Here is a 22,497-nt window from a genome sequence, read left to right as displayed (position 1 = left end):
AACTTCAGCCAACATAACTCAGCCACAGTTTGGCCCTATATAACAATTCAAACGTGGGCATTGTAAAGTGCTTCTCCCAACAGGGTGATCTGACTCTACACACAAACTGTTAACTTGCCCGCGTCTGTACGAGTGTACATGTCGGCTGCTCGCGGCGCTCAATTCAGCTCAGTCTCATCCTGCGGTGCGCTTGAACTCGGCCCGCGGTCTTCATCCATGTCTCCCGTCACCTCCGCCCTCAGAGCCTCCGTCGCCTCCGCCGCTGAGTTAAACGACATCCGTCTCCCCTTGAAATTCACTCTCAGGATCGCCGGGTATAGAAGAAAGGAGTCGATCCCTCTCTGTCGCAGCTTAGCGCGGATGCTTCTATATTCCTGCCGCTCCTGTGTTGTACCTGGGCTGTAATCAGCGAAGAACTGCAGCCGGGTGCCGTCGGGGAGCGTAGGATTAGCCTTCCTCGCACCCTCCAGGACCGCCTGCCGGTCGGTGTATCTCAGGAGCCTGAAGATCATGGTCCGCGGTCTCGATGTGTTGTTGGAGTTGTTCGAGAAGATACGATGTGCTCTGTCGATTTCAATCCGGCCGCCCTGGGAGCCCCCGAGCGTAGGAATCCACTTTGGTAGCATCTTCTGTAGGTAGCCTCTCGGGTCGTCACCCTCCGCGCCGGTCGGTAAGTTTACTAGACGCACATTATTCCTCCGGGATCTGTCTTCCAGATCATTTAGCTTCTTTCGTAGCTTTGTCATCTCCGTGATGCAGGATTTAGTGTCTTTTTCGTTTTTATGTAAGCCAGTCTGGATGCCGTCTATTTTGTTGAAGACGGTGTTGAATTTCTTAGCATGGATGTCAGCTTGCTCTTTTAACGACCGTAATATGTCGCCATTCTCTGCCATATGCTTCTGTATCGGTTCCAGAGCTTTTTCCAAGGACACCTCTAGCTTGTGTGCTACCGTCTCTTGCAAAGTTTTCATCTCGGCAGCCAACGTTAGCTTGATTAGCTTAGCCACATCCTCTGGTGGATCGCTAGTTTGGTTTCGTCGGTTGGCATCTTGTTTCTTGGCGGGGGTTGGATTATTCTTTGAGGCCATGTCTCTCGTAACGTCGTCAATCAGACTTACAGTATATTAAGACTGTTTCTGAGCCCAGAAAAGCATGTAAAAGGAGGGTTGTAGGTCGGTGCTCAGTGCCGTGCTGCCATCTTGCCTCGTGCCTCACCGGAAGTCCTTATACCACCCACTTGTATTCCTTATATTCCAAATCTACAGTATAGTTCTGTAACACCCACTTTAAGTGTTCCTCTCTAGAAATATATTAGAGAAATGGCTGCTGCCTTACTGAGATCCTTTACACTTAAAGTACAGGTACCAGATGAATACTGAAAAAGGCTGTTGGATCATAACAGCCACTCCATTCACACACACTGACACCTCCACACATCTCACCCAGTAACTGTCCATTATTCTTATGCATGCTGACAGGCCTGCAGCCAGTTACATCACTTCAGTAATTGAATGAGTGGGGGATATCCTTATTAACTTTCACAGCAGGGGCGTTCTTCCAGTGCACATGCATGCTATTAATGTAATATTGCAACTGTAGAAACTCTTCCTCGGCATAAAATTACTTTCTAGAGGCTGAACATTACACACAGAAATAAAGCTCAGACTGAAGCAGGAGACGAAAGAGATGCTTTATTCTAATCTCATTGATTTAAGAGCCAATCAGGCTGAGGCAGATGGGACAAACCCACCTGTCAGACACTAAAATAACAGGCCATGATTTTTCCGGTATCTTGTGATCACTTTGCTGCAGGAGCCTGATTGTCTGGCTTATAATAAACAAAACTGTCTGCAGGGTGCATATCTTCTACTAGTCGCATATTGTTTTTCAGAGCTGAATACATTTAAGGAAGAGTTGAAAAGGGGCTTTTTGATTATCATATCATATGCACACAAAGGCAGACACATATAAAGCAAGTATAAAAGTGCACATGAGATCAGAGCAAGTCAATGAATCAGGTGTTGTTTATGTCTGATTGTATTATAGACTAAGTGCACAGCAAAAAAGGAAAGCAGAGTCCAGTCCACAGCAGGCAGTCAGCCTAAAGTAAAGCACAAGGATGAAGATCATTTAACGCTGCGTCTCTCGTTCAAAGCCACTCTGAAGAGGATCTCTGACCTTGATTACCCAGAGATGGAGAGCAGCAGGCGGCCGCGCCCACATGGGTGCTGGCTGGCTGCTTTAGTGGCATCTCACTCTAGAAATGACACACTGGTGTAAACAAGGCACATCACTCAGACGCATCAAAGAGGAAAGTGTATGCAGTGAGATGGAAGGAAGAGTGACACATTAGAGAATAATATATTTTTTCTGCATTTGTTGCCTTTGTTGATAATTAACATTATACACAAACATGTTGTGCAAAAAAACAGCTGCTTGTTCTGTCAGACTGGAAAACATCATCATCAACACAGAATTGAGCTTTGAACTGGAATTGAAATCACTATAGCTAGTATATTTACACATGTGAGCTGAGAACACAGGCCAGAGTTGAGGGAGCAGGCACGTCTGAGCTCTACGGGCAGGATTTAAGAGTTACATCCAACTGAAGTCAAAGTGTAAGATGTTGCTGATATTTAGTGCATTTACTCCCCTGTCCTTCCCTTCAACCCAAAAAGAATGACTTTCAGTTTTCCAATTCTATGTTTTTAGGTTGAACGAACACAATTTCTTTATTTTAGCTCTCCTCGACATAAATGAGTTGAGGTAACTCAATTTAAATACAATACTCAAATTAATTTGAGTTCGACCAAATGTAAAAAAGTGAGCTACATGAACTCAAATACATTATATTGCATCGATGCACTTGTTTTGAGTTTGGGCTACATATTAGCCTGGGTATACCCAGACTGCCTTGCACGCTCAGATTTAATTTCGAGCCTCCAGGCGGTCTGGAAACCAGGAAGCATTCTTAGCCCTGTTTTAGGGATCCAATCACAGAGCGGGGAGGGACGGCAAGACGATGACGCGTACTACTCGGCACTTGGAAGCTTGTAGTTTTCCGGATCCAACATGGCTGCTGCAGACGCGAAACTCTCTTTAGCTGTAGATGGTGTTTTAAATAGTTTAGAGCGAAAGTTGAAAGGCGAAAGGTCTCTCGGCGACCCCCAGCAGCTTGTTTATTGCCCATAAAATCAGTGGATGTGTGTGGCTGAATGACATGAGGGGGAATAAAGCGTGAAAATAAATAATCTTGCAGAAAGCGAGAACTGGAGAAGCAAAGCAGCAGCAACACTCTCTCACAGACACACACACAACAAACATCCATCTCTGTTGCTCTACTACGTCATCTGGTATAACTGATCTGATTGGCTAAGAGCTACCTACAGACGCTTTGATAGACATTCTAAGCGTCCAATAAACGGCTCCGGAGGATCGTAAACCACACCTCCTCTACGGAGAAATACATTGTAGGTGTCCAGACCAAATCTCAAATGAGATTTGGTCTGGTGTTAGCCAGGCTAGCTACATATATTTGTTGGATGGAAATTCTGCCCACAATTTAATTGAGTTCATCCAGTGAGTTATTTTTTTGAGTGTGGTAGCCAGCAGCTACCACAAGACTACTTTGTTGAGATGAGAGCGTAAAGCAGCTCTAGCTAGCTACTAACACCATAACAACTAAAAACAATCGCCATTTTGTAACATACCAGCTGAATGACCACGGCAAACAGTGCCATGTCGGTTCTACCTCATTCTATCTGTACTGTTGGCAGAAAATACAGCAGAGGGCTTCTTTTAGGGAGTGAGAAAAAAAGATGGCCAAAGATGAAATGAGAGATGGAATGAGAAGCAACAGTGATGTCCCATAGGGTCAATGGGTGTGAGATCCATCTGTTCAACACACACACACACACACACACACACACACACACACACACACACACACACACACACACACACACACACACACACACACCTTGTATAGTACACAGTGTTTTTCCGGGGACTATTTTCGGGGGCTGAATGTCACAAATCTATATGCCAAAATTAGAAGGTACGGCGTGTATGTATATCTTTTCTTAGAGGCGTCAGACAGCAGAAAACAGCCTGCACATGACAAATGGAAGGAGTCCTCCAGACTGCTTCCTTAGACACAACAAATATGTGATGTTCCATCCAAGAAATAATCTAAAATACCTTGCAAACCAGTTAGACTTTGTGGTGTAAATTTACCACCCATCTGAGTGGGAAGAGTGGATTAAAAACCAAGTCGAAGTTCCTTATAGTTTTCTTTATTATCAATCAATTAGAACACTGCCGAAATACAGCGGAGACAGAACTTTGTCAATTTGAGGCTGCTGAATGAAAAGTGTCCCGAGTCCAATGAAGCCCTCAGTTCGTCTGAAGATCATTTCATTCAAATGTTACAGCCCGTGCATGTGTACGTTTTCCCAGACACGAGCACGCTGCTAAGTCTACTTTTTAACCTTAAAAGGATACAACCAGTGGCGGTTCTAGACCAGTTTTACTGTGGGGGCCAAGGAGGGGCCAGTGTTTAATCAGAGGGGCACATTAGCACATGAAAAAATGGCAAAGATGATATTTAAGCATTCAAAATCTTTGAATGTCTTGAAAAAGACACAAAATGACCAAAAAAGACACAAAATGAGAAGACAGAATAACCAAAAAAACCCACAGAAGACATAAAAATTACAAAAAAAAGACACAAAATAACTAAAACAGACACAAAAAGACACATAAATGACACCAATGACAAAAAAGACACAAAATGACAAAAAAAGACTCAAAATCACTAAAAAAGACACAAAATGACAAAAAAAGACTCAAAATCACTAAAAAAGACACAACAACAGACACAAAATTACCAAAAAAAAGACACAAAATGACCAAAAAAGACACAAAATGAGAAGACAGAATAACCCCAAAAAAACCCACAGAAGACATAAAAATGACAAAACACCAATGATGACACCAATGACAAAAAAAGACACAAAATTACCAAAAAAAGACACAAAATGACTAAAAAGACATGTAAAGACATGAAAAGGATTCAAAAATGGACAAAACATCCCAATAAGACTCCAGAGAGTTAAACTATTATACAATGTTTACATTCTGGGTTTCTTTTGTGTACAATGAGATATTGTTTGAACAAAAAAAAGGTTAGAATTGTTCCATTGTTCATTGTTATAAATTGACCATTTTATTATTAATTTGACACGGGCCACAGCAGGGGCCAAAGGCTTCTTCACAGGGGCAGTGGCCCCTGGAGGCCCCTGTGTAGAACCACCACTGGATACAACCTATACCTGTTTATATTCAAGTTCCAATGCCTTTACTGTCTGACAATTCCCAGATATTAATGGTCATTAAACTGGTTGGAACAGTTTCTACCTGAAGACTCTGGCTGTTCTGAACAAAGGTTCATACTGAGGCATTTTAACAGAACTTTTAGTTTTAGAGTAATGTAAATCTGTAGCAGAAAATACACTACAACTTATTTGCAGCTTCTGATGCTACAGAGATGAGAAGCAGACAACTATTAGGAAGTTTTGGCTCTGTCACACTTTTGCACTCGTTTATAGGGCAGATGATGTTGAAGTCAATCAGGAAACTGTGTCATTCCACATTAATGCCAACTAGTTCTTCTCATCAGTTTACTTCACATCTTCCTGCAGTTATTACCTCTCCATTCAATGCAAACTGTTCTCTGTTGGCAAGGAGAAGTTAACAATATTCAAAGCAGTACAAAAGGGATAACTGAAAACATAAATCTGGGAAGAGAAAACGAGCCCCAAATAATACACACTATCCTCTTAATCTGCTGTTATCTTTCTATTTAACAGTTGATAATGATTTATAAATAATGTGACAGCTGAGTCTCCACTGTAACTATACAAAAATATTAAATAGTTAGTTTAACCAACGAGTCCAGATCATTTGATCATATCTAAGACATTATGTTGAGCTTCTTCCGCTTGATATCCGTCAAAGAGGAAAAACCAATTAAAGCTAATGAACTCAAAGCCAATAACAACAACTTACTGAGCAGCAAAGCTATAATCCACTGAGTCCAATTCCACTTTCAAATCAATTAAAAATCTTGCCACATGATTTACAAGCATCCATTTAACATCTGATGAAGTCAATTAAAGATTCAGGAATCAGCTGAAACAGATTGAGATAAATCAGTGTTCTGCCCTCGTCAAAGAGTCCCCGTCCTTCACTAGACCAGTACTGCCCTACAAAGCAAAAAGGCAGTAACTGCATTTTTGGTTAAAAAATTAGTTATTATCATTTTCCTGACTTTCAAGGCATCCTTTGTTATGTGACAAAACATCTTATCTCAAATGTGTGTCGTTTTGGAGAAAAATGTGTGTCGTTTGTACAGTAACTAAACGGCTAGATTACAGGATAACTTTAAAGTCATTTTTCTCAGTTCTGCACTCTGCGTAGTTACTGCCTTTTTGCTTTGTAGAGCAGTAGTTCTCAACCTTTTTTGAGTCGCGACCCCCAATTTAACATGCATGTTGTCCGCGACCCCCGCTCACTGAACACAATCTCACACGCACAGTTCAGATCACCCAAAAAAACAAACAAAATGACCACAAAAAGACACAAAATGACTAAAAAAAGACACAAAATGACAAAAAAGACACAAAATGACTAAGAAAAAGACACAAAATGACAAAAAAGACACAAAATGACTAAGAAAAGGAAACAAAATGATCAAAAAAGACACAAAATGACAAAAAAAGACAAAATGACCAAAAAAGACACAAAATTACCAAAAAAAAGACACAAAATGACCAAAAAAAAGACACAAAATTACCAAAAAAAGACACAAAATGACAAAAAAAGACACAAAATGACCAAAAAAGACACAAAATTACCAAAAAAAAAGACACAAAATTACCAAAAAAAAAGACACAAAATTACCAAAAAAAGACACAAAATTACCAAAAAAAGGACACAAAATTACCAAAAAAAGACACAAAATTACCAAAAAAAGACACAAAATTACCAAAAAACTCCAGAAATGACCAAAAAAATACATGAAATGACCAAAAAAAGACATAAAATGACCAAAAAGACTAAAACACATTAACTCATGAACACTTTAACACAGTGGAGAAAGAGCTGACTTCCAAAATGATTTGGCGACCCCCAGAAATCATCTCGCGACCCCAATTGGGGTCCCGACCCCAAGGTTGAGAATAGCTGCACTAGACAGACAGATAACTCCTTCCACTGACCTCATATATCATCATATATTGACCACACTGTAGTCAATATATGATGGATTTATTGCGTACCACCGTTTTACACTGACAGCATGAGAATAGGGTAAAACTGAAATGAAGAAAGAATATAAAATAAACAATTAATGTGATAAACCTCACTAATGTACATTGCAACATGTGTATTATCACCAAAAAGCATATCTAATACATGTACATCGTATGTAATACAATATAGTTAGCTGAAACTGTTAACTAATCCATATCCTAGGCTATTAAGGAACATACTAAGGAACATATTTTTCAGGGTTCCCATTATGTGCTATATAGGGCTTTGGGACATAGGACACTAGGAACCTTGGACCCTAAGAACATAGGATGACATAGGACAATGGGAACATAGGGTCACTTTTGAATATATGATAATAATAATAATAATAGTAATACATTTTATTGAAAGAGCACTTTTCAGAATACTCAAAGACATTAACAATTCAGTAAACACAATTTAAAAACGATCTTAAGCACAGTCATGAAAAAACGCAGTTGGAGCAGAAAGAACAGAGAAATATAACACAAAACAACTTAAAGCAGTCACACATCTAAAGCAATTCTAAAGAGTTTTTGTACAGTCACAGATGTGTTTTGGCAGGGAGTTCCAGAGTCTGGGAGCAACTTTGAAGTTCTCTTGTTTGTTTTGGTACAATAACTCACTCTGTATAAAATATAATCATGGCTGCAAGATGCTGATAGGATCGGCTCCATCTCTCGGTAAACAGAATAAAAGGTTGCATTTGGTCAACCAAGACCTTTTAATAGGCTGCCAATTATATTCAGAGAAAGAAAACGTTCCAGTTTCAAGTTATGGATTCAAACTCGTCATGCTGCAGTCACCTCTGCAGACATTCTGCTCATTAGTCCATCATTTTGAAATGAACCATGAATCCAATTCAGGTTTAAATGAGTATGAGCACTTCAGTTAATGTCAGCATTCTTCACTCATATAATCAAGTACTTCAGATACCAAACCATCTTGCAACTTTCCATAGTTTGTTGTAAATAATGAATACAAACATGAACACCCTGGTTCTAAATACTGAATCTATACATTGCTAAAAGGTCTTTTATGCTAGTTTATATACACTACTGGTCAAAAGTTTTAGAACACACCAACTTTTCCAGAATTTAATTGAAAATAATGCAGTTTGATGTCTCAGTGTACTCTGGAATTAATGCACAGTTGCAACATTTAAAATTCTTTATTGAGCATGATAGTGTTTTGAAAGTAAAAAAAGACTCAAAATCACATTTTATGTTGGACTAAAGGACTAAAAAAAGACACAAAATGACTAAAAAAAGACACAAAATGACCAAAAAAAGACACAAATTGACTAAAAAGACACAAAATGACTTACAAAGACATGAATAGAATTCAAAAATGGACAAAATAGCCCAAGACTCCATAGAGTTAAGTTGTTAACCCATTTCTTGTTCCCTGAAAAAGGCCTACTTGTATAATTCTGAAATGTACATTATTTTCCAGTTTTGGTTAAGCTTACCTTTTTTTATTTACCTCTGGCAGTTCACCACTTACCTTTGTACCCTTTCAAGCTGTTCATTTGACTTGAACTGCTTGAATTTCAATAAAAAAACTGGAAAAATTGGGGTGTTCTAAAACTTTTGACCGGTAGTGTATTTCTAAATTATATTTCTAAATGTCAAGTCTTTCAAACAAACCAAATTCTCTGTGTTAAATGTATCAGAGAGGGACTGCAACCTGTCAAAGAGACTGGCATGAGTTTAACACATACACACATTCAAATCGAAGCCAACCAAACCAGCATGCAAACCCAGAGAGACGTGCCATAATGCACGTACACTCGTTATTCTATACTTAATCCATCAGGCATCAGAGACGCCCCGAACTCTCTTTGTGTTCCTCCCTAAATGTATTATGTACAATTAGCTATCATCCACGCTGCTCTGTGAAGACTGATGGCAAATAAAACCAACACCAGAGCTAATTTCATTTTTTCCTCTTTCTTTCCCCCCTCATGCAGTGTGGTATCTCTGTAGAATTAGTTAATTGTGTTACTATGAAGGCTGTAATTTCCAATAGTACCAGACAGCTCTACACTGTCAGTTTTAATAAGCTGTTATGAACTTAAACACATGCTGACCAGTGACTTCTGCTCAGGGTTTTCCTGCTCGTAATCACATATAAAGGAGCAAACTCTTATTTTGCTTTTCATTCTGCTTGTTGAGAGTTAAATGAAAATATAACACTCTCATATATCCTCATTGAATATGGAGTTTTGGCCAGCAGCCGGTAAGTTTGCTTAGCATAAAGATTGGAAACAGGTAACGGCTCACAAGAAATTACCATATTTATTTATAAGAGGCTGAAGCTAACTTATCACCTATAAGGCCAGCACTGGATAGCTATCTTGGTTAGTAAGGTGCAAAAATGAACAGCCAGTCGATTGTGTTTTAGTACAACAACTAACACTAAACAAGACATTCCAGGTTACCAATTTTTTACAATTTACTTTCATGAACTGAAAACAAACTGTGCAGTGCAGTACCGGTACCAAAATGATTAAAAATCCACTGCTGCCAAGACAGCATGTGACAGTAGTGGAAGTATAGATCACAACTATATAACCACATAACCAAGAGTGTTCACCCAATAGCAGCCCAAAAGTTGTCTTTGTACAGTGTGTTGCCAGTAGTTCTCAACCTTTTTGTTGTCCACGACCCCCGCTCACTGAACACAATCACACACAGTTCAGATCACCCAAAAAAGAAACAAAATGACCAAAAAAGACACAAATTGACCACAAAATGATCAAAAAAGACATAAAATGACTGAAATTGACCAGAAAAGACACAAAATGACCAAAAAAAGACACAAATTGACCAAAAAAAGACACAAAATGACCAAAAAAGACACAAATTGACCACAAAATGATCAAAAAAGACATAAAATTACTGAAATTGACCAGAAAAGACACAAAATGACCAAAAAAAGACACAAATTGACCCAAAAAAGACACAAAATGACAAAAAAAGACACAATATTACCAAAAAAAGGAAACAAAATGACCAAAAAAGACAAAATGACAAAAAAAACCCCACACAAAATGACAAAAAAACACACAAAATTACCAAAAAAAGACATGAAATTACCAAAAAGACTAAAACACATTAACAGAGAATAGCTGCTCTGGTCAGTATCGACTGAGATACTGTATATTTGTGTGTGTGTGTGTGTGTGTGTGCGTGTGTGTGTGTGTGTGTGTGTGTGTGTGTGTGAGAGTGAGATGGACAGATGCAGCCATGTGTATAAGGTGTGGGTGCCTGGCTCAGGGGTTAGGCCTCTTTCTCCTGCTGTTTATCTAGCAGCAGTGTGGCCAGCATGCTGATATCTGACTGGGTGTGTTCACCACCACCGGAGGCTGAAGTCTTTTAAATAATCTGCTGTCTTGAATATTTCTTATTATAACGGGCTTAAGGATGACAGTGAGACAAGGCTTTAGTATGGAAATAACAACAAAGCTGCAGATATGATGATGGTGCTTATCATCTTTCAGGCTTTAAACAGTTGCCATGGGTTTCTCTGCCTTTTATCTAAGGTTACAAGTTCCAGTTTTATCTCAAGCAAATCCAAACCACTGATCCAGCTGACAGCTCACATCAGATATGAAACTTTGAGCCACGCTCGGGATCACAGTCAGCCACCAGGGCCACGTTCCTGCTAACCCTGTAGCCTGAGGCGAAGTGCCTTTAAAATCTCATCTCCTTTCTTTACTGCTCCTCTAATCACCTTTCTAAACACACATTTTCATCTGACGGCAGCCTCCTGACAGTATGCGCGCTTTCACCTCCTCCAAAACTAATCAGCAGTGAACTCATCAAGTTCAGTGTCCCATATCGCTGTTTTCCAAGTGTAACTGTCATATTTTGTGGGACAAGTGTGATTTTGGTTTTCATTGGAACACAGCGGTCAATTCTTTTATCATACGGAAGTGGGCGCAGTTTCATCTAGATCAGTAGTTCTCAACCTTTTTGAGTCGCGACCCCCAATTTAACATGAATGTTGTCCATGACCCCCGCTCACTGAACACAATCTCACACGCACAGTTCAGATCACCCACAAAAGAAACAAAATGACCAAAAAAAGGAAACATAATGACTAAAAAAGACACAAATTGACCACAAAATGACCAGAAAAGACACAAAATGACCAAAAAAGACACAAAATGACCCAAATAAGAAACAAAATGACCAAAAAGACACAAAATGATTAAAAAAAGACACAAAATTACCAAAAAAAGGAAACATAATGACTAAAAAAGAAACAAATTGACCACAAAATGACCAGAAAAGACACAAAATGACCAAAAAAGACACAAAATGACCCAAATAAGAAACAAAATGACCAAAAAGACACAAAATGACTAAAAAAAGACACAAAATGACCAAAAAAAGGAAACAAAATGACCAAAAAAGACACAAATTGACCACAAAATAATAAAAGAAGACACAAAATGATTAAAAAAACACACAAAATGACAAAAAAAAAGACATTAAGTGACCAAAAAGACTAAAACACATTAACACATGAACACTTTAACACAGTGGAGACAGAGCTGATTTCCAAAATGATTTGGCGACCCCCAGAAATCATCTCACGACCCCAATTGGGGTCCCGACCCCAAGGTTGAGAATGGCTGATCTAGAGTGGGTTGGAAAAATATTCCGACTTGCAACTTTGAAGCTCTTATTAATTATTTTAAAATCACCGTTCTAAACACACATTTTCATCTGACGGCAGCCTCCTGACAGTGTGCACGCTTTCACCTCCTCCAAAACCAACTGTATTTGAATCTCAAATGAAATGCAAATGCCTCTGGAAAAACACAAATCAGATAGGAATCCAAACAGCCAATCAGTGACTGACTGAAGAAAGCACTTATAGAAGAAGAAGAAGCACACACACACATAGTGGTGAACCCTGGGCAGTGTGTGAACCGCAGCTGTTTTAGGAGAAGATGTGAGGTTTTTAATGAATCTAACACATGAGAATTAGGGTCGACTGGATGTGTGAGCACCAATCAAAGGCAGACTGGAGCAGGCTCCTCATTAATAATCACTTTTTTCCCCTCTTCTCCTTCTGCTCTGGCCAAGACAAAGCTGCTCAGAGATGATGAGAAGGCTCTCCACCAAACCTCCAACAATCACCAGACACCAGAGTCAGACACTTCACCAGGAATGTCTCACTCCTTTGCCCTCTTATTCTTTAATTCCCTCTCTCTGTCACCACTTCTGTCACACTCTCTAATTTCCACTGCAGTGTGCCTTGACAGTCTACCTCTGGCGGAGACGGCAGGCTCAGGTCAGGAGGTCAAAACCATTGTAGCATGAAAGTAAAAATATAGAAAGAAGAAGCTATTCAAGGAGGACAGAATAACTCTCTAACTCTCTTCTTTCTCCTCTACTTTCCTTATATTTAGTTTTTTCTCTTGTCTCTTTACTAGAGCTGTGCATTGGCACTGCCCTCACAATTCGATTCGATTATGATTCACCAGGTAACGATTCGATTCAATTCGATTCTGCGATGCATCACAATTATACTGCACACAACAAGGGACATTTTTCGTCAGTCATGAGGCAATACAAGCAGTCAGATAGGCCTAATAACAATAGATTTTATTGGCGATATTTTGAAAAGATGGCAAAATGAATCTCCTGCCTGAGTTCATCTAAGAGTAAGGAAAGAGAAATGCCTCCTCCTGCCATAAAAAGGAACCTGCTGAGGTGAAATTTACGTTAAGACGTTAGCGCTATCCCAACTAGCTAGCTATCGCTAGTTTTCATGATGCAAAAATGTAACGTTAACGAGTCGACTTGAAATAGGCAAATACAATGTTAATTACCTATCAATAGTACTTTCTATAAAAACGTAAATGTTAAGTCCTGTCAAATACTACCACATACTTCAGTCACAACATATCAAAACAGCTTGTCCCGCTAGCTTACCTGTGCTGCATCAACACATGGCTCATTAGAATATTCAATGAGCCATGTGTTGATGCACGGGGAGTGGGTCGGGTTAGCGTTGTGTTTACTGGAACTTTGACAGGGCGCAAAGGCCACCTTGGCCGTAAATTGAACATTTTTTTCACAGGGCACAAATTGACCACAAAATGACCAGAAAAGACACAAAATGACCAAAAAAGACACAAAATGACCCAAATAAAAAACAAAATGACCAAAAAGACACAAAATGACTAAAAAAAGACACAAAATGACCAAAAAAAGGAAACAAAATGACCAAAAAAAGACACAAATTGACCACAAAATAATAAAAAAAGACACAAAATGATCAAAAAAAGACACAAAATGACCAAATAACACACAAAATGACAAAAAAAAAAGACATTAAGTGACCAAAAAGACTAAAACACATTAACACATGAACACTTTAACACAGTGGAGACAGAGCTGACTTCCAAAATGATTTGGCGACCCCCAGAAATCATCTCGCGACCCCACTTGGGGTCCCGACCCCAAGGTTGAGAATGGCTGATCTAGAGTGGGTTGGAAAAATATTCCGACTTGCAACTTTGAAGCTCAATTATTTTCAAATGAGCCATGTGTTGATGCACACTGGGAGTGGGTCGGGTTAGCGTTGTGTTTACTGGAACTTTGACAGGGGCGCAAAGGCCACCTTGGCCGTAAATTGAACATTTTTTCACAGGGCATCAAATTCCCACCCTGTCCCCCACAACTTTCCACTGGAGGACAGGAAATAAACATAATTGATTATGGCACTTTGCCGCATCGATGCTGAATCGTGCATGCCCCGCATTGCGATGCATCGCCGAATCGATTATTGTTGACACCACTAATATTTCGTTTGTTCTCTTGTCTCTTTACCATCTCTCCCAACAGAACGACTCCTGGAGCGAGCTCTACTCCTTCGCCCTCTTTAAGGCCATGAGCCACATGTTGTGCATCGGATATGGAAGACAAGCCCCGGAGAGCATGTCGGACATCTGGCTGACCATGCTCAGTATGATCGTAGGAGCCACCTGCTACGCCATGTTCATCGGCCACGCCACCGCACTCATCCAGTCCCTGGACTCCTCCAGACGCCAGTACCAAGAAAAGGTAAGGGGCTGTTGGTTTCACTGGATATTTACTGCCTTACAGCTAATGTTGATAGTTTGGTTAATGGCCTGTTAAAACCATAGACCAGGGGTGGGCAATTCATTTCCCCAAGGGGCCACATGAGATACTGTAAAGGTTGCGGAGGGCCGGACCATCCGAAGTTTGTTTTATGTATGTTTATGTATATGTCTATTGCCTGTTAAGCATCTTTGAGTGTCTAGAGAGCACTATATAAATTAAATGTTTTATTATTATTATTATTATTATATTCAGATATACTCTGAACTAAATTCTGCTCAATATGAATTTCATCACTTAATAAAATGTAGTAAATTATCTGGTTTTAGAGCTGTTAGTGGTAAGAATACATGTTATGAAAAGATTATGTTAATGTGGAGTAAGTCAAATATAGCAGTAAAAAATGTAAAAAACAATTTATTTTAAAGACAACATACATTCAAACCACAAAAACAATATAAAGCAAAGTGTTTTTATCAAGATAAATCTGTGCAGGTGCTTATGCATGCATGCACATACGTAAATCGCCTTCAAAATAAAAGCACTGAGGCTGTATCGATTTCTAATTTCGGGGTAACCTCATGCGGGCCGGACAGGGACAGCCAACGGGCCAGATGTGGCCTCCGGGCCGCCTAATGCCCACGCCTGCCATAGACTGTATAAAATATGGATGTAGTGACCGTGACGTCACCCATTGGTTTGTGGACTGCCCATTGGGGCGGCTGAGGCTCAGTTGGTAGAGTTGGTTGGCCCCCAATCAAAGGGTTGGTGGTTTGATCCCTGACCGACGCAGCCTACATGTCGAAGTATCCTTGAGCAAGATACTGAACCCCAAATTGCTCCTGATGCTGTGTTCATCGGTGTGTGAATGAATTCCCAATGGTGGCAGGTGGCACCGTTTAGGGTAGCCTCTGCCACCAGTATGAATGTGTGTGTGAAAGGGTGAATGAGCGCAGTCTGTAGTGTAAAGCGTTTTGGATAAAAGAGCTATATAAGTGCACCCCATTTACCATTTAATCTTTATAAGGAAGAATTCAACAATGAAAATGACAGTTGTCCAAGCATAAAATCTGTTGATCTTTATGAATCAAGTCCAACAATGAAATGGTTGTCAGTGCTGAAAAAAAGTGTTTCAATTGAATTGTGGACTTGCAGGATTGTGACACCCCTATTTAATAATCTAAGAATAAAATCGTCCTCACTTTCCATTCCTGGAATACATCGTCCGTCAGTTTCTATAGTCAGTAGAAATTCTATAAGTATGAACTCAGTAAAGCATAATGGCTCAGGTTCAAGTTAAAGTGAAAGAAAAAAACTGAAGTGAATCCATCATTATGCATTTTTTTTTAGTTTCACAGATGCTGAACCCCAAATTGCTCCCGATGCTGCGTTCATCGGTGTGTGAATGAATTCCCAATGGTGGCAGGTGGCACCGTTTAGGGTAGCCTCTGCCACCAGTATGAATGTGTGTGTGAAAGGGTGAATGAGCGCAGTTTGTAGTGTAAATCGCCTTGAGTGGTCGCAAAGTGACTAGAAAAGCGATATTTAAGTGCAGATCCATTTACCATTTACCATTTGAGGCATCGAGTTTAGCGTTAATTTTGGCTAGCAAAAATAAAAAACAAAATGTACAATACTTACCTAAGAAAAATGGACAGTGACTCCTTGGAGCGTTTATTAGTACATCCAAACACTGAACAAGACATTTTTAATGAACAAACACATGGATACGCCTTGTTAGTGACCTGTCAATCAAAGGTAGCCACGCCCCAAATCATACAATTCTTTATGTTTTATTTTCTTCTAAATGGGGCCATTATTTACACAATTAACATCAAATTGTCTTGAAGATTATTTTTTACTAGCGTTTGAGACCATAGTGTTGTCCTGAAAAAATACCTGAGGTAAAAAGATTGTTGAATATTTATAAATCAATTCTACTTTCACTGGTTGGTGGCGATCTTTTTTTGTGTCCGACTGGTGAAATATTTCATTATCATTCTTGTGTCATTTGTGGTTTAATCAGCAGTGAACTCATCAAGTTCAGTGTCCCATATCGCTGTTTTCCAAGTAACTGTAACTGTCATATTTTGTGGGACAAGTGTGATTTGGTCCATTGGAACACAGCCGTCAATTCTTTTATCATACGGAAGTGGGCGCAGTTTCATCTAGAGCAGTAGTTCTCCACCTTGAGTCGCGACCCCCAATTTAACATGCATGTTGTCTGCGACCCCCGCTCACTGAACAGAATCTCACACGCACAGTTCAGATCACCCAAAAAAGAAACAAAATTACCAAAAAAAGGAAACATAATGACCAAAAAAGACACAAATTGACCACAAAATGACCAGAAAAGACACAAAATGACCAAAAAGACACAAAATGACTAAAAAAAGACACAAAATGACCAAAAAAAGGAAACAAAATTACCAAAAAAGACACAAATTGACCACAAAATAATGAAAAAAAGACACAAAATGATCACAAAAAAGACACAAAATGACCAAATAACACACAAAATGACAAAAAAACACACAAAATGACAAAAAAAAAAAGACATTAAGTGACCAAAAAGACTAAAACACATTAACACATGAACACTTTAACACAGTGGAGACAGAGCTGACTTCCAAAATGATTTGGTGACCCCCAGAAATCATCTCGCAACCCCAATTGGGGTCCCGACCCCAAGGTTGAGAATGGCTGATCTAGAGTGGGTTGGAAAAATATTCCGACTTGCAACTTTGAAGCTCAATTATTTTAAAATCACATTATAGCTGGCTACTAGCTGTTTCTGTTCCTGGCCCTAGTTTTAGTTTTTAATAGACAGACATGAGAGGGACATCGATGATTTCAGCTGACGTTCAGAAAGAGAGCGAATAAGGATACATCCCAAACTATTCTTTGGATAAATCCAGCATCAGCACCTCGTTTCAGAAACAATGGCTGGTTCCTCTGAGTAATCCCCAGACTGTGCTGTAAACAGTTGTCATTAGAACTACCAGAGAAATAATCCCTATCAAAACTTTGGACTGTGTGTTCTGTGGATTATCCAGAGTTACTGGGACACTTTCTCTTGGAACAGATATTGCCGTTGATATTTTTAAACAGAGTTTCTCAGTACTGTGAGCGGCAGAAATCTCAGAAACGGATATTTCAAAAACAAATCTTAATATCTCTAAAAACCTGTCTGCATAGCTAGTTATAACAAGTAAAGGGAAACAAATGAGAAAAGGAGCGGTGGTTTTAGTTTAGTCTATTTTCAGATCAATGGTGAAAGAAATCAGGGATTACCTTACATGTACCCAGGTGGCCCCTCTATCTAGAGCAGCTATTCTCAACCTTGGGGTCGGGACCCCAATTGGGGTCGCGAGATGATTTCTGGGGGTCACCAAATCATTTTGGAAGTCAGCTCTGTCTCCACTGTGTTAAAGTGTTCATGTGTTAATGTGTTTTAGTCTTTTTGGTAATTTCATGTCTTTTATTGGTCATTTCTGGTTTTTTTTTTATCATTTTGTGTCTCTTTTTGGTCATTTTATGTCTTTTTTGGAAAGTTTGTGTCTTTTTTTTGTAATTTTGTGTCTTTTTTGATCATTTTGTGGTCAATTTGTGTCTTTTTTTTGGTCATTTTGTGTCTTTTTTAGTCATTTTGTGGTCATTTTGTTTCTTTTCTGCGTCATTTTGTTTCCTTTTTTTGGTCATTTTGTGTCTTTTTAGTCATTTTGTGTCTCTTTTTGGTCATTTTGTGTCTTTTTTGATCATTTTGTGGTCAATTTGTGTCTTTTTTTGGTCATTTTGTTTCTTTTTTTGGTCATTTTTTGTCTTTTCTTAGTCATTTTGTGTCTTTTTTTAGTCATTTTGTCTTTTTTTGGTCATTTTGTTTCTTTTCTGCGTCATTTTGTTTCCTTTTTTTGGTCATTTTGTGTCTTTTTAGTCATTTTGTGTCTCTTTTTGGTCATTTTGTGTCTTTTTTTGGTCATTTTGTGGTCAATTTGTGTCTTTTTTTGGTCATTTTGTTTCTTTTTTTGGTCATTTTTTGTCTTTTCTTAGTCATTTTGTGTCTTTTTCAGTCATGTTGTCTTTTTTGGTCATTTTGTGTCTTTTCGGCGTCATTTTGTTTCCTTTTTTTGGTCATTTTGTGTCTTTTTAGTCATTTTGTGGTCATTTTGTTTCTTTTTTGGGTGATCTGAACTGTGCGTGTGAAATTCTGTTCAGTGAGCGGGGGTCGCGGACAACATGCATGTTAAATTGGGGGTCTCGACTACTCGATCGAACTACTGATCTAGAGCACGGCAAGACACTACAAAGAGACGCCATAAGGAGATTTAATCTACAGTGCTTGTCCTCTACAACGACGTGAATCAGGTTATCAAATTTGATATGAGCAGTGAGGGTTTACTCATTTGATTCCAACACACTTTGATAGGAGCAGCATCTGTTCTATCAGTTAGATATTCACCGCTGCAGCTCGCCGGCCTCGGCCTGGCTGGCGTCTCCGTACGGCGGCTGATCAAAGCTTCTGGTGTCTGCAGGCCAGAGACAGGAGCACGCTCTGCTTTATAAGGCCACGGTGTCAGCGTGCTCTGCCTCTTGTTAGCTTCCTTAGATCCTGCATGATGTGGAGATGTCTCATGCTATTTCTCACACGTACACAATCAGTAATCGGTGGAGCTTTGTTGTTCAGTTAGAGCCTCTGGCCAGCGTTTAGAACAAAGGGTGATCAGGTTTACATCTCTCTTATTGAGTCATATGTTGTTTTGGCACCAACGTGGAGCGTGATTCTGTTTATTTTATTATTTAAGCGTTGGCTGTGCATCATGTTGAACAGATAATCATCTTGCTTTACTTTCTAGGTCATGACATCAGTGACCATCCATTATGATGTTGAGTTTATAGCAGACCCAACACCCTGCAGTCGCGAACCCCAATTTAACATGCGACCCCCGCTCACTGAACACAATCTCACACGTACAGTTCAGATCACCCAAAAAAGCAACAAAATGACCAAAAAAAAGGAAACAAAATGACCAAAAAAGACACAAATTGACCACAAAATGACCAGAAAAGACACAAAATGACCAAAAAAGACACAAAATGACTAAAAAAAGACACAAAATGACAAAAAAAAAGACACAAAATGACCCAAATAAGAAAGAAAATGACCAAAAAAAGGAAACATAATGACCAAAAAAGACACAAATTGACCACAAAATGACCAGAAAAGACACAAAATGACCAAAAAAGACACAAAATGACCCAAATAAGAAACAAAATGACCAAAAAGACACAAAATGACTAAAAAAAGACACAAAATGACCAAAAAAAGGAAACAAAATGACCAAAAAAGACACAAATTGACCACAAAATAATAAAAAAAACACACAAAATGACAAAAAAAAAGACATTAAGTGACCAAAAGATATGACAATATATATGTTGTTTTGGCACCAACGTGGAGCGTGATTCTGTTTATTTTATTATTTAAGCGTTGGCTGTGCATCATGTTGAACAGATAATCATCTTGCTTTACTTTCTAGGTCATGACATCAGTGAGCATCCATTATGATGTTGAGTTTAAAGCAGACCCAACACCCTGCAGGAGGGGTGATGGTGGTATTTAAAAAGTAATGAAGCGACTCTATGTACGTGTCACATTCATGAGCGTGCTACATGCAGCAGGGAATGCATACATTAACAATGGATCTGGGGTACACCATCAATTATCACTGAGCATACTGAACTCCATGTACTTTATGTGCTGGATACACATAAACACATAACAGGGTGATGTTGTGAGACCTAATCTTCAGATGTTGGCAGGGTGGGAATTTCACGACGTCGTTGCCCCACACTCTGGCCTTGATGCCCTGTGAAAAAATGTTCAATTTACGGCCAAGGTGGCCTTTGCGCCCCTGTCAAAGTTCCAGTAAACACAACGCTAACCCGACCCACTTCCTGTCCTTCGAGAGGTGTGCATCAACACATGGCTCATTGAATATTCTAATGAGCCATGTGTTGATGCAGCACAGGTAAGCTAGCGGGACAAGCTGTTTTGATATGTTGTGACTGAAGTATGTGGTAGTATTTGACAGAACTTAACATTTACGTTTTTATATAAAGTACTATTGATAGGTAATTACCATTGTATTAGCCTATTTAAAGTCGACTCGTTAACGTTACATTTTTGCGTCATGAAAACTAGCATAGCTAGCTAGTTGGGATAGCGCTAACGTCTTCCCTACCTCAGGAACCAGGGCTCGACATTTAGCTGATGTAGATTTCACCTCAGCAGGTTCCTTTTTATGGCAGGAGGAGGCATTTCTCTTTCCTTACTCTTAGATGAAATCAGGCAGGAGATTCATTTTGCCATCTTTTCAAAACAGGTTCATTTGTCATTTTCCAAAAAGGTTCTTTCTAATATATTTAATATATTGTGCATTAATGTTTCTTGGTGAATGAGAATGTTAAGGTATTAATCTGAAAGGTAAAACCAGCGTAATTTAACCAAACGGCCTTTATGCCCTGTCATGTGGCCTTTGTGCCCTTAAAATAAGTGTGAACAGGAAGGCCAAATGGCCTTGCCCCTAAAATGACGAAATTCCAAGCCTGGATGTTGGTCAAAGACATGGCTACATCTCTACATGTAGATACATGCAAAACATTGTTTTTATATACCTGTCTTCAGCCTCTGTCTTTGCATCGTCATTGTGTGTCCATGCAGGATATCAGAGTGAAAAAACTTTAGAAAGTGTTTCTGGCTGCTCACCCGAGATGCTCCTACAGTGATTCTGCTTTAGTCAGCGGCCTCAGATCTGCCCAAACAACTCAGACTCACTAATTCAGTCCCATCTTTTAAATCCACTTCTTAAAATACACTCCCATCGACTTGCTTTTGTGTAATTGCTTTTTGATCTTGCCAACTTTTAACCTTGTGTTGTTTCCCCGTGCATTTTTTAAAAACTAATTCCATTTTCTAAAGTTAATTTTCTTTTGATCATGTTTTCTATTTTTATATCTTCCTTGTGTTTAATTCTTCATTAACTTGTCTTTTATTATTTGATTCTTAGCTTTATGCTTTCCTCTAACAAACTTTGTTTATTTAAGTGCTATTTTCAAACTTTCTCCTTTCTTTATTATCTCTATTATTGGTTCTGCCTGTATTTGTTTATCAATTGTGTCACATAATGACTTTCCTGGAATTTAAGCCCATGTTGCATAGAAAGATGTTTGCTCTTATTGCTGGTGTGTCCACGCTTACTTGAATTTTATCATTTTACAGCCATTAATAACCAGTTCTTTCTCTCCACCATGACTCCTTCTTATTGTTGTTGAGTTTTTGCAATGTGCAACCATCAGAAAAACATGCCAGGACTCATAGGAGGAGGTGATTAACTCAGAGGCATCTGATTTCAAAGGACCCGACAATTTGGAACCAGATCTAAACTTTTGATTCCCATCCGTAGGCCAAGATAATAGCGTTTGGCCAAGATCCAACTGCACTACCATTTCTGAAATACTTAACATTTTGCCTCATAACGCCTGTACTGTAAAAAAAAAAAAGCTGTTGTTTTTACAGTAAAAAACCGGCAGCTGTGGTTGCCAGAACTTTACCGTAATAAATACGGTAGAACTTTTTTTAATATTACGGTAAAAAGACATTGGCACTGTTGATTTCACGTTTAAGATTGCCACTTTATTCCATTTTTTTACTGTATAAATAAAAAGGTTTTTCCATCAAAAGAAACACTGTTTTGCCATATAATTGACAAGAAAATACTGTATAAATGAAAACGCATAAATTAACGATTTTACCATTGAATATTACAGTATATTTTTGTTAAAAATATGGTGTTTGGTACATTTAACAGGGAGAAAAAGTATTTTTACAAAAAATAAATGCAAAAATGACAGTGATGCTTGTATATATATTACATTAAATACATATTACAGTGTATTTTACAGTGGAGTAATGTATTTTTCAAAAACAAAACTGTAAAAAATACTGTTGTGGCTGATATATACATTTACAGTGTTTCTT

The 22,497-nt window shown here is 38.9% G+C and overlaps 1 protein-coding gene across 1 annotated transcript in view; it reads left to right on the top strand.

The window, feature by feature from the left end:
* Nucleotides 1-22,497, top strand: part of hcn2b (hyperpolarization activated cyclic nucleotide-gated potassium channel 2b) — an 85,284-nt gene that overhangs the window by 24,789 nt on the left and 37,998 nt on the right. The window contains exon 4 of the mRNA XM_059341991.1: nucleotides 14,223-14,441. Within this exon, the coding sequence (XP_059197974.1) occupies nucleotides 14,223-14,441 (219 nt within the window). The remainder of the gene's footprint in view (nucleotides 1-14,222; nucleotides 14,442-22,497) is intronic.

This window comes from Centropristis striata, chromosome 9 (genome assembly GCF_030273125.1).
Source record: "Centropristis striata isolate RG_2023a ecotype Rhode Island chromosome 9, C.striata_1.0, whole genome shotgun sequence".
NCBI lineage: Eukaryota > Metazoa > Chordata > Actinopteri > Perciformes > Serranidae > Centropristis > Centropristis striata.
The sequence above is the reverse complement of the archived record's forward strand: the minus strand, read 5'-3'. Positions and strand labels throughout refer to the sequence as shown.